General features: G+C 51.3%; 4 protein-coding genes across 4 annotated transcripts; all 4 read left to right on the top strand.

The window, feature by feature from the left end:
- Positions 1-1,544: 1,544 nt before the first annotated feature.
- On the top strand, positions 1,545-3,923 carry PMZ80_011096 (uncharacterized protein; the record flags this gene model as incomplete). The annotated part of the gene is made up of 5 exons (XM_064879484.1): positions 1,545-1,566; positions 1,621-1,690; positions 1,742-1,813; positions 1,863-2,280; positions 2,328-3,923. The coding sequence occupies 5 exons, from the start codon at positions 1,545-1,547 to the stop codon at positions 3,921-3,923; spliced, it is 2,178 nt and encodes a 725-aa protein (XP_064724721.1).
- Positions 3,924-4,504: 581 nt separating this feature from the next.
- On the top strand, positions 4,505-6,300 carry PMZ80_011097 (uncharacterized protein; the record flags this gene model as incomplete). Its single annotated transcript, XM_064879485.1, has 5 exons — positions 4,505-4,706; positions 4,758-4,926; positions 5,089-5,352; positions 5,375-5,949; positions 5,996-6,300. 5 exons carry the CDS (start codon positions 4,505-4,507, stop codon positions 6,298-6,300), a joined length of 1,515 nt encoding a protein of 504 aa, XP_064724722.1.
- A 2,386-nt stretch (positions 6,301-8,686) lies between these two features.
- PMZ80_011098 (uncharacterized protein) lies at positions 8,687-10,167 on the top strand (the record flags this gene model as incomplete). The annotated part of the gene is made up of 2 exons (XM_064879486.1): positions 8,687-8,730; positions 8,781-10,167. 2 exons carry the CDS (start codon positions 8,687-8,689, stop codon positions 10,165-10,167), a joined length of 1,431 nt encoding a protein of 476 aa, XP_064724723.1.
- Positions 10,168-10,766: 599 nt separating this feature from the next.
- Positions 10,767-11,898, top strand: JID1 (J domain-containing protein 1; the record flags this gene model as incomplete). Its single annotated transcript, XM_064879487.1, has 2 exons — positions 10,767-11,201; positions 11,263-11,898. 2 exons carry the CDS (start codon positions 10,767-10,769, stop codon positions 11,896-11,898), a joined length of 1,071 nt encoding a protein of 356 aa, XP_064724724.1.
- Between the last annotated feature and the right edge of the window lie 861 nt (positions 11,899-12,759).

Here is a 12,759-nt window from a genome sequence, read left to right on the forward strand (position 1 = left end):
ACATGGATTGATGCGGGGGGCCCAAGGAAGTGCATCCATCCACGAAACATAGGCCCAACGACAGAGCCGTCACAGGCATGCACTTTCTTGAATACAAGGAGCACGCCAACGATAGCCTTGTGCAGGATGTTTGTGTGAACGATACTTTCGATATGCGTTTGGCTTACCTGGCATTCGTCTGAGCGCGCAGATTGCATGACCCAGCAAGCCTCGAGGACCATTGTGCGTGTGACAATTGTGCTTTTGAGTATGGCTCTGCACGATGAATCTTCTAGCCATCCTTGGCTCGGCTGCTCCGTCCACTGCCGTGTCACGTTGACCTCAGGACTTTCGGACAGCTCGCTGACGGCATCGCCTGTGCGGCTTACATCACCCATGAGTAGGGGGTTTGGGGACCGCGCCATGTATGTTCTTCAGGACCTAGACTGATAGAAGACGCCTCTTCGCCACAGCGACCGCGTGTTGATGGTGCCTTTCCTCGACAGCTGCCAGCAACTGCTCAGCCATGGGATCATCCTTCGCAATCTTGTTTGAGCAGGGCACCACAGGGCATTCAGGTTGCTTGTGCTCTGGCAACATGCGTTGTTGATTTATGGTCCTCAGCGAATTGTGTACGAAATGCCACCTGAGTATTTTTACTCTGGCAGCAGTCTCATGATTTCCTCGGGTCTGAAGGCGGCAGATACACGTGCTGGACTCTTCCATTGTTTCGTATGGTTCGACTTGAGGACTCGACAAATTTGCACTTGAGCACTTCAGGAAGGTACCAGTAACGTACGGTATGCTTCATGTCCCGTGCTACCTTCGACCCGAATGTTCGAACAGCTCAAAATGGTAATGGGGAGGTCACCAAGCACGACCTGCACGTGCGCAACAGCTCTTGCTGTAGACCGTGTGGAGGAGACACTTTCGATAGTTCGCATGCTTGGCGAGAGTTGCACTTATGGAACTCGGAGAGGACGCCTTTGGTAGGAAATAGGTGAATTAGTTAGTCTACTTTCTACCGTCCGTCCGACAGGGGAACGACACTTTGATTTATCTGCCAACCTAGTGGAAGACTGGAATCTGTTCATGAATGAATGGGAGTGAAGTACGTGAAGTCGAAGGATGATGTACCATAGTAAGGTAGGGTAGAGACTCGCCAAAACCAGCACTGCAGAGGAACATCCCTGAATGAGGCATCAAGGCACCAAATGATCAGCGGCTAGCGTGACTGCGAACGCAATGACGGTCAGCCATAAACTTTAGGACATTTCTCGCAGTAAACAGTAGTCTTCTTCCTCTCCCATCCTCCACCTCCTCTTCCTCTATCAGGTCGCCGTACAGTTTCAGTCATATACCCGCAATTGCTGACATTTACTTGTCAAGTACGGCGAGACTAGAATTGTGACAACCCTGTCCAAAGCAAAAGAGCCTGTTCCGAACCCGACTTTCTATTCACCTACAATTGAAGTTCATTGTCACAGCACAGCCAGTAACCATATTCGAAGACTTGCAATATCTCAACGGGCGTCCTTCCCAGTATTCGAAATCTCGCCGCCAACATGGCGACAACTCAGATCGCTTGTGAGTCCTCTTGACGCATGCAAGCCGACGCCAGAACATATTGACACAGCACAGATCGCACTGCTAAGGGACTTGGTGTGCTCAATACCGCACCAGTCTACGAGCCACTCTCTGGATTTACGAAGTAGGCTCAGTGTTATCCCTTACCTCAGAGTCCGCCTGCTAACAGTATTAGACCAGAGGGCAACATACGATGCTGTGCCTACTCGCCATGTGGCAGATACTTCGCTTGGGCTGACGTTCAAAAGTGAGTCGTAGGGAGGAGGGCAATGAAGAATTTCACTGACAGTATGCAGGGTCAATGTGATCGACGCCGAGACAGCTGCTGTAGTGACCACACTGCAAGCTGAGCACACCTTCGAACTTGGCTTCTCGCCGAAAGGAACTTACATCATAACATGGCAGAGACCTTCCAAGGACGAGGCTACAGGAGATGCCGTGAAGAATCTGAAAGTCTGGCGAGTTGCTGAGGACACGACTGATACAGAAAAGGAGAACATTGGCCGATTTGTCCAGAGATCGCAGACTGGCTGGAACTTGCAGTACACCTTCGATGAGAAGTTCTGCGCCAGGGTCGTCACCAACGAGGTCCAGATCTATGAAAGTCATGATCTGACAAAAGTTTGGAACAAATTGCGCGTTGAAGGCGTGTCCGACTTTGCTGTCTCTCCAGGTGAGAACCACAGCATCGCCGTATTCGTGCCAGAAAGAAAGGTGAGTAAGCACGATACTAGATTGATCATGGTTACTGACAGGAGCAGGGACAACCAGCCGCAGTCCGAGTCTACAACGTGCCGAACTTCACTACTCCAGTATCGCAGAAGAACTTCTTCAAGGGTGACAAGGTTCAACTGAAGTGGAATGACGCAGGCACCAACTTGATCGTCCTGGCACAAACAGAGGTCGACAAGACCGGAAAAAGCTACTATGGAGAAACAACGATGTATCTATTGAGTGCAAACGGCTCTTTCGACTCGCGGATCGATCTCGATAAAGAAGGACCTATTCACGATGTCTCCTGGTCACCCAAATCTAACAGCTTTGCTGTTGTCTATGGATACATGCCTGCGAAGACGGTCATCTTCAACGCAAGAGCTCAGGCAGTACACACTTTTACTCTCGGTCCGAGAAACACTGTACTCTTCTCTCCGCACGGAAGGTACTTGCTCCTGGCCGGCTTCGGCAATCTTGCTGGGCAGATGGACATTTACGACCTCGAGAAAGATTACACCAAAGTCTGCATGATCGAAGCAAGCAACGCCAGTCTGTGCGAGTGGTCTCCCGATGGCAAGCACATTCTCACTGCCACAACCTCTCCACGTCTGCGAGTCGACAACGGTGTGCGCATCTGGCACGCCGCTGGCCAACTGATGTACAATGAGGATATAAATGAGTTATACCACGTTTGCTGGCGACCTCAGCCAACATCGGCTCATCCGCTCGGGGCCAATCCCATGCTGCAAGTCCCAGCACCACATCCTAGCGCTACAGACTACATGGCCACCAAGAAGACCCCGAGCAAGCCTGTTGGTGCCTATCGACCTCCAGGTGCCCGAGGACAAATTACACCACTAGCCTTCAAGCGCGAAGACGAAGGTGGAGCTGCCTTCGTCCGAGACAGCTCGTCTTCCTTCTCCAGCAATGTAAATGGTTTCGGCAAGCCCAGAACAAGAACCATTCCAGGTGCCGAGCCAGCTGAGAAGTCCTTGCCACCTGGTGCCGCTCCCGGCGGTGGTGTTAGCTTGACAGGCACTGCTGAAGCTGCCGATGCTCAGCCATTGTCAAAATCTGCAAAGAAGAACGCGAAGAAGAGAGAAGCGAAGAAGGCAGCTGCTGAAGCTACGAAGGATGGACCCGATGGTCTCGCTCCAGAGGCTACGAATGGTCGAGCTAAGAGCCCGAACAGAAGCCCAGGTAGCCAACACCAACGAAATCGAAGCAGAGGAGGTCAGAACAATGCTAGCCTAGGCGCCGATGTGCCAACCGGGCCAAGAAATGGCCGTAGCCGAAGCTCAAGCCGGAGGAATACTCAATCAGGACCTAATGGCGTTTCACATCGACCAACGAACAACCAAGCACAGAAGCAAAAGCCAGCTGCTGTCGATACAGCCTCCATTCCACCTGTGCCGGTCCAGACCGAACCACCTGCCATCGATGTCAGCAGCCCAACCACACCAGGCGGCATCGTTTCAGAAAAGGAGAAGAAGATTCGAGGCCTGCTCAAGAAGATCAGAGCTATTGAAGATCTCAAGATGAGACATGCGGGAGGTGAGAAGCTTGAAGATACCCAGGTCAAGAAGATCACTAGCGAGGAATCTGTAAGGAAGGAGTTGACTGGTTTAGGGTATACCGGTTGATTTGGACAGTGTGAGCATTGGAGGCGTTAAGGCAGCGGCATAGATGGACAATCGAAAATGGATGGGGAGGGCGCCGGAGCATGAACGTTGTTGTAGATCAGCGTGCATACAACACTCGACGGCAGTGCGCATGCTTTATTGTTGTTGTTAATATCAGCTCGAGATCGAAAATTAAGCCTCCTGCTCTTCTGCATTTGTACAGATTAAAGGTCACCAAAGGCTCCCGCAGCCCCCCATTTTTGACGGAACGGACGCTAGCCCAATTGGTGGTAGCGACCACTTGTCCAATCACAGGATTTGTCGGGCTCAAGATCCCGCTGGAACGTCTTATCTCGGCCCATGTTCGCCAAGTCCTGAACCGACATTTTGGTGGCGGGACTTGGATCGTCATATCATAATGTTGCGCCCTTGTACCGGAGCTTCTTGTCACGCAATGAAGTTTGAATATTGATTTTAGCATAGCAGTCCTCCAGTCCTTCGTATGTCTTCTGCTTTTATGATGTTTTGAACAGATATCTGAGTGTTTTGGCAATACTAACCTGAGAGGCGGTTCGATAAGAGCAAAGGCAACGATGACGACCATGAACGACACCGAGGCACGAAGCCTCTCACCAGGCGATGAGAAGTCACATTCTTTAGCTCATGCGGGCCACAATACCGATACAAATGTGCCCGAGATCGACCATGTTGCCGAGAAAAAGCTCGTTCGAAAGCTGGATATGTGGATTGTTCCACCGGTCATGTTGCTGTACCTCTTCTCCTTCCTCGACAGGGTGAACATAGGTACTGAGGACTGAAAGCGAGTATGGAGAGCATTATCTAATACGAAAGTAGGCAATGCGCGCCTTTACGGCCTCGAGGAGGACCTCGGTATGGCTGGCAACCAGTTCCAAACCGCCGTTTCGATCCTCTTCGTCACATATATTCTGTCGGAACTGCCGTCAAATCTGGTCATCAAGAAGTTTACGCCGTCGAGGTGGTTGGCTTTTTTGACCACTGCTTGGTGAGTTTCTGTGAGATTCATATTGCGCGTCGAGTATGAGGTGGCGTACTCCCGAGCACGGTTGGCCGAGATATGGTGCAACCTGCTTCCCTTGATCGCTTGCGTTCACGATCTTCCTCAATATCGCTGTATGGTCGCGGACTCACTAACGTGTCTGCTTAGGGGCATCACAGCGACATTAACAGGCATCACCCAAAGCTACGGAGGTCTGATAGCCTGCAGGCTTGTGCTTGGGGCGTTGGAAGGAGGCTTATTCCCAGGTCTAACAATTTACCTCACCCTCTTCTACACACGACGAGAAATTGCTCTGCGCGTAGGATACCTCTTCGTCAGCGCCGCCATTAGTGGCTCCGTCGGCGGCCTCCTCGCATACGGAATTGGATTTATGGATGGCGTAGCTGGTCAACGAGGCTGGCGCTGGATCATGTGAGTCACCAACAACCCGCAGAATACCAAACGTGCTGACGTCGAACGGGATCATCGAGGGTCTGCCAACTTTCGTCCTCGGCATCGCGGTCTGGTGGTGGCTGGCTGATAACCCTGAGACTGCGAGGTATCTAACACCAGAGGAGAAGCAACTCGTGATCATCCGTAAAGAGCGCCAATCCGGATACTCAAAGTCAGCCGATGAATTCATCAAGGCGGATGTGCTCAAGGGTCTCAAGGATTGGAAGATCTGGATGTTCTGTCTGGGTCAGTTCGGGGTGGACACCATGCTCTACGGTTACTCGACCTTTCTGCCTACTATTATCCGAGGACTTGGGACGTGGTCCTCCGCTGAGGTGCAGTGTCTGACGATTCCTTGTTATGCGTTGGGAGCCATCACCTACCTGATTGTGGCTTGGTTCAGTGATCGATTCCAGCAGAGAGGAATTGCTACCGTGACTTTCGGTCTTGTGAGCATCGTCGGCTACGCTATCTTGATCAGTCCGGCCGCCAACGGTGCAAAGTATTTTGGATGCTTCTTAGTCGCTATGGGACTCTATGTTGTTGTTGGTATCCCTCTCGGCTGGCTACCCGCAAGTAAGTATTTTGACCTTCAGAGAACTCCATGTGCTAATTGAATCAGACAATCCGCGATACGGCAAGAGAACAACGGCAACTGGTCTCCAGCTGACGTGTGGTAATCTGTCCGGCATCATGGCGCCGTTCATTTATCAAACGCAAGATGGTCCGCGCTACATTACCGGCCATGCTGTCAGTCTTGCAATGGTAGCTATGGCAGTCATTATCTACGCCATCATGTGGTTTTACTTCTTGGGCATGAACAAGAAGAGAGCTGCGGGTAAGGAGGACTGGAAGAACGAGGGTAAGAGCGAGGAGGAAGTGAAGGAGCTGGGAGACGAAAGTCCGCACTTTGTGTATACTTACTGAGCGTGGAGTCAAACTTCTATCAGCTCAGAGCGGCATAGTGATAACCGAGAATTGAAGACATCTTCCGGCTGGAATATCGAGCTGGTCGATTATTCTTCTTCCGGGGCCCTTCAGCATCTCGAAATCAGCATTGCAGGGTGAGCATTTGCAAGAATATCAAGAACGATTTGTAGGCCTGTGATACGTTCTGGAAGTGCTTGATTTTATAGCTCAGGAGCATGTCAGAACCATTTCGTGGCCGTTGTCGCAACGGTTGATTTCCTCACTGCTGACCACTGCATTGGCTGATTGTTTGGGCGCACCTGCCATTTTTTGGAACTCAGGTGTGCCTTGTAAATCTCCTGACATTATCCAACGCGATGTGCCTTTCAGAACTGTGTGCCCTCCAAAGCAGCCGTGAATTGGTCTGTGAGGCACCTTCCTGGATAATTTTAAACAATGGAAACAATGCATCTCGGATCATCGTCTTGTACTTTCATATAGACATCGCCAACCCTTGATTGAATTACTTGTCTTCACGTTGGACCGTCCCTGTTCATCAGCAGATTGCGACGTTGATGAAAGACAGGGTAACGAAGTAAAAGACCAAGGAGCTTACCTTACCACCGGCTGAACACCATTGACACGAAGATCAGCCTGCGTGGGCAACCCAGTGCCTCGAAATGCCACAAACTCACGTCGACCGCACTATAGCGATCTCATTGATATCGTTTCGAAGAGCACGAGTTATGCTTGCATGACCGCGGTCGACTGCGGAAGTTCACCCGTGACATTTCTTCCACGAGGGCCAGGCATGTACATAGCTCATAACAGCGCCGCAAGCCTTCAGACGTTGTACGGCCTTTCGCAGGTCTGACAGTCATGATCTGTAGACTTGCAATGAATTCAAGCCTTCAGATTACCGAACAAGAATACCACAACATCACAATCGGTGTTCGTTTGATGCGACGGCTATATGCCTGCTCGGGAGCTGTTGCTGTCCTGACCGGTGAGGAGCACCACGACTCATGGCACACAGGCGAACGAGGAACACAAGAGGAAAGCTGTTTGCTTATGCTGTCTTCGCCCCAGAACGACCACAGTGATCTGATGACACAGCATCATGCCCAAATCCGGTGTCCTTACCATTGGCTCAGTACAGGGCCGACTCATGCTCAATACTGCGGCACTTTCGGGTACAATTCCCCTTGGCTGAGTGGAGCCGTATCTGGCATGGTCTCGCACAAGTAGACGCAAGGCACAGTCGTTACCATTGCCACCTTCGGAGTTGTGCTGCTGCCTGTGTACCCAACCATGTGCGGTGTGGTGCTTGGGTAGGCGCCTGATGTCGCAGACCGTATTTTCGAGAAGACAAAGCATACGAGAAATTGGGTAGTTGAGCCAACGGTGAGCCCGATCCTGATCGTTCTTGTGACAACACAGCTTGACAAGAAGCAATATCGAATGAGCAAAGGCGAAGGTGTCATCCACTTTTAGATAGACATGTGATTCGTTGCGGCTGCTGATGTTGTTTGACAATGAGCCTCCACCTCGTTTTGGATTGGTCAGAGCATCAGCGTTGGAGGATTGATCACGATGATGTACATCATAGGTCAGACCATCTAGTTAAGGGGCAAGTTATCGCCTAGCATTGCTCAGATCAAGTATCTGGATCGAGAACACAAAAGAAGCTCCGTTTTGAGCACTGGCTGTCCCAGCAGCACAAGACACGCGACAGCACTTGCTTCACCATCAGTGACAGAAAGCACGTTGCTCGAACTTCTTCTTCTCATCACCTTTCAACGTCTTTTATTCCTCCATCAACTCAAAACTACGAGGCAGGCCTTGTTTTGATCAAACTCGGTTCGACCTTTCCTACATAACAACCTTCTGCTGACATCATCTTCATCTCGCAACACGCCTGCTCATTCTACCTAGCCAGCCATTCCTGCAGTCGCGCCTAATTCTCAACAATTCAGCCGGTTGGAAGTGCAGTGCATGGACCTTGTACACCCGCGAATATTTCTCCTTTGACAGGCAGAATTAGAGCAGCAACTCCTTAGGCGAAGGATCAGGATCAGTTGCTGAGCCCTGCACGTTTTTGACGCATCATTTTCGTGGACGAATGGTGGCTGACGGAGGCCCAGTAAAATCTGGAGACTTCCGCGCAGCAACGAACCAGGCTTAGGTTATCTTGGGTCTAGTTTTGCCCTAAAAGGCCTACGCCTGCCCACCATCCAAGCCGTGCCGACCCTGGACCTGAACCGAACTGCACTCTTCCCCATCACAAGCACAGCCAGAACGCGTTAAGTTATTTTGTATATTCACTTCTTGCTCTCATTACTCAACCATTGCGTCGCCGTTTCAAGGCTTGCAATATCGTTATCGAAGCCTTGGGACGCGCAATATGCCAGCATTCTATCCGTATACTGTCACCAACAGCCAGAAAGGGTGAGTCGTCAGCATGCATCGCGATGCAAGGGCAAGCTAACGCGTAGCAGGGGTTTCTTCATGCGTACATACAACCGAAATGTTCGTCGCGCATGGGATGGCGATGAGTACCATGCGCCCAAAAGGCAGAAAGTCGACTCACCACGACGCGTGTCGCGACCGATAACAAACGAGAACACCCTACGCATCGTACCCGAAGACAATCTGGAACGCGCCATAAGAGAGACGAGCGTCGCGGCCATGTCTTCTTCGCCGTCGCGAAAGAACAGTACAGTCTTTTCTTACGAGCACGAAGCACCGGAGCCCGTCACGTTGACGCCGCCATCATCACCGCCACCAATGCTTGAGATCACTCCACCTGCCATCAAGCAGCGCAAGCCAACATTCTCAGCACTGGAAAAGAAGAAGCAGAAAGAGAAAGAGAAGTTAAAGAATGCGAAGCGAAAGCGTGAAGATGACGATGTCGGAAGGCGCGATGGATTGGAGCCACTTGCAGAGATCATGAACTCGAGTTCACGCACGTACGCGCCATCTGAGCAGCCGACATACGACTTCCAACCTGTTCAGGCACCTGTACGAGCAACACCAACCCAGCCGAAGTTGATGACCCAGACGGTGCTCGATTTTGGACAAACAAATACACCTATCACTTGTGCGCAATGCCAAATGTCATACACACCATCAGTGGCGGAGGACACGAAACTGCATAATATGTATCATAACCGCCACAGAGACGGTATCGAGCTGGACAAAGCGTTCATGAAGTCGGCGATGAAATGGTGTTATGAGGCGCCGAACATTCCGGGAAGTGTGGTCGTTGTGGACAGGAAGATCTCTTTGCCTGCTAGGCGCACGGTACAGAAGGTGCTTGAGGTCGTCAACAAAGAGCTAGGAAGCGTGGAAATACCAGAGGTTGAGTTATGGGGTCAGAAGACACTGGAAGGAGAAGCAGAGGATTCTAAGAAGGTCGACTGCTACAAGGTTTTCTTGCACGTTATCAACGGCAAATGCGTGGCAGTGTGTCTCTCGGAACGAATCTCGAAGGCATACAAGGTTCGATCTGCAAATCTCCCACAATTGTCTAGAGAGGATTCACAGCAAGAGAAGGATACAATCCTAAACAGAGAAGATCCAGCACCTCTCACACCGACATTTTCTTCGGCACCACAACCTCATTTTCCCTCTTCGGCAGATTTGCAGCTCGAGAACGATCTCACAAATGTGGTAGTGGGCGTATCAAGAATATGGACATCCCGAACCTTCCGGAAGAAGGGCATTGCGAACAACTTGCTTGATTGTGTTATGACTCAATTTATTTATGGATTGGATATTGAGAAGGAAGAAGTGGCATTCAGCCAACCCACGGACATGGGCGCTGCGCTCGCGAAGAGCTGGTACGGGGCTGAGACAGGGTGGTGTGTTTACAGAGAAACATGAGATCATGGAGAAGGACGGGGATTTGCAAGGATATAAACAAGATGGACAAGCTTTCGACAACAGCAGAGCAAGCAAGATGACATGTGTTATTAGCATAGCAGGCAACGAGGTGGTCTTTGCATACGAACTTTTGATAGAGGGGGGATGACCGTAGCCGGTTGCCGGTCGGTATACGTTGCATAGAGAATGTGTTATCAGATTGAGCTTAAATCATCTTCATGTGGTTCAAGTTGGGCACACAAACTGCGGGATCGTTCCTGCCCGTTCACACCGATTCACCTATCTTCTCGGCGTGTGAGCAAGTCACCATAAGCACTTGACATATCACCACGCCCGTTGCTCAAAGAGCAAAATGTGCTCATACTCCTTCACCTGCCTCAACCTGCATGTCTTCACCCAAATCCGTCCTAGCCGATGCCTACCACGCGATTGGCGCATGAGCCAAGAGATCTCGGAACCTTCTTTTGCATGTGCCAACGGCAATCGATAGTTCGCCCCACGCGACCTCGGAACATACCTCGTGCTCATCATGAAGAACTGCTCTACACCTCACTATCGCTGTTGGTGCTCCTTATGATGGGTCAAAAGTTACCGCCGTCATGCTGAAGAAAACATACCTCGCATCAGCCTACAACGGCCTCCAGCAATGCTGCTATTGCTCGCCGCAGTCACGCATATCGAGTACGTCACCACAGAGTTTACCAGCACAACGAGCAAGACCACAACCCCATCCCTCAAACAAGAGACGGAGGGTCACCGAATCGTCGACGTGGACTTCAGCCAGGAGCTATGCTACCGTCCGAGATACTGGTCGCATGGACTTTCGGGATAACATGAATTGGCCATGCCGCAAGTCCTCAGCTTACGATAACAACCCGTTCGTGCCCTCACCCTACGAGATCTTTGATATGCACAAAACCGGTGCATATGGGAAACATACAAAGATAAAGTACTACGAGCTCGTCAAGATCTATCATCCAGATCGGAACGGTGTCAGCTGTGAGGGCTTGAGCCAACCGGAACGGCTCGAAAGAGTATGCACTACATCTGGACCTAGCATCACTGTAGGGAACACGCTGACACAAGAGCCTACAGTACCGCCTAATAGTTCTCGCCCACGAAATCCTCTCCGACCCCTCTAAACGCAACGCCTACGATGCCTACGGCGCAGGCTGGGGCGCCCGCCAACACTCCGCAACAAGACACTCCCGCGGCTACTCCTCCACAACCGGTCAGAAATACGGCCAGGGCGCGGGCTTCGATAACAGCCCCTTCGGAAACGCTACTTGGGAAGACTGGGAAAGATGGTACAGACGGAACAACGCCAACACTGGCCCACAAAAACAGGGACAGGCATACGCAGGCACATACGTCAGTCCTAATGCCTTTGCGACGTTCGTCATCATTGCTGCGATCCTGTCTGGTGTTCTGCAGGCGACGAGGGCGAATACACTTACAGGCAACATGGCTGAACAACAGCTTGCGTACACACAGGAGACAAGCCGGTTTATGACGCAGAGGGCTGCGAATCAGTTTGATGACCATCAGCTTGATAGTAGTGGGAGGGTTAAGGCGTTTTTGGAAAAGAGAGATCCGACGAGATATGGATTGAAAGAGGAGGAGGGAGAATATTACAAGAAGCATTTTGGGGATGCGAATGATGAGGAGTTGACGCCGTTGGGGAGGACGAGGACGAGGACGGGGCATGGGGTGGGGAGGGGAGAGAGATGACTCGGACAGAGCTTGGACGGCTTGAGATCAAGCTATGAGTATTATGATTTCAACATGACACGAACGCAACGATCTCGATAGGCTATTGGTGCCAGTCACACACCCGATTTCATCAGCCCGCCGAACCCCGACGATCGCTTTGTCGGAGTTCTGCTAGGGCGAGCCGAGCCTCATTCGAGTGCAGCAAGACTTCGATTCTGTGCGCGGATGAAAGCCCATCCGCCTTTCGCCGTGTGAGGATTGGCATCGGTTTATGCTCTTTCGAACACATAGATATGGCTCATCGATTGACTCAATCTTGGGAGCGAGTTTCTACTCTATGTTAGCTAGGTGTTAGGAGTGGCGACCTTCAGCCCGGGACGTTGTCGAGAACTGGAAAGTGAATTCGCTCTTTCAGGGTGAAAAATGCTGCCTTGGCGGGCGGAAGGAGATAGTTTGACAGTTCTACCTTTTACGCAGGCTTCACTATTGTCGCGTATTGTTTGACTATGGTTGGCGTACAGCGATCGCTACACAGCCCAGGCTTCTAAGCCTACACACTCTGCTATATGCGACACAATGCGAACAAGCTGCAGCATCCATGGCACCATCTGGAGTCCCCCTTCAGTGCTCATCTACGGTCGTTCCTGGGTGGGCAATTTCGTGGTGTCCAGCGCACCAGGGAGCGTCGGAATTCAATGAGGTGCTAAGGCCCAACAAAGATACCGTGCCGCATTTGATACCCTAGAAGAGTGCTTAATCTGGTACAGTGAGCCGGCATCGCTTCCGAAGTCATACTAGCACCTCATTGAATCCTGATGCTGCCTGGTGAGCACAGCTACTTTACGCCCAGGCCAATCACAGCGGTGCGGCACTGGCGAT

Source organism: Knufia obscura, assembly GCF_036327395.1.
Source record: "Knufia obscura strain CCFEE 5817 isolate CBS 148926 chromosome Unknown scaffold_25, whole genome shotgun sequence".
NCBI classification, from domain to species: domain Eukaryota; kingdom Fungi; phylum Ascomycota; class Eurotiomycetes; order Chaetothyriales; family Trichomeriaceae; genus Knufia; species Knufia obscura.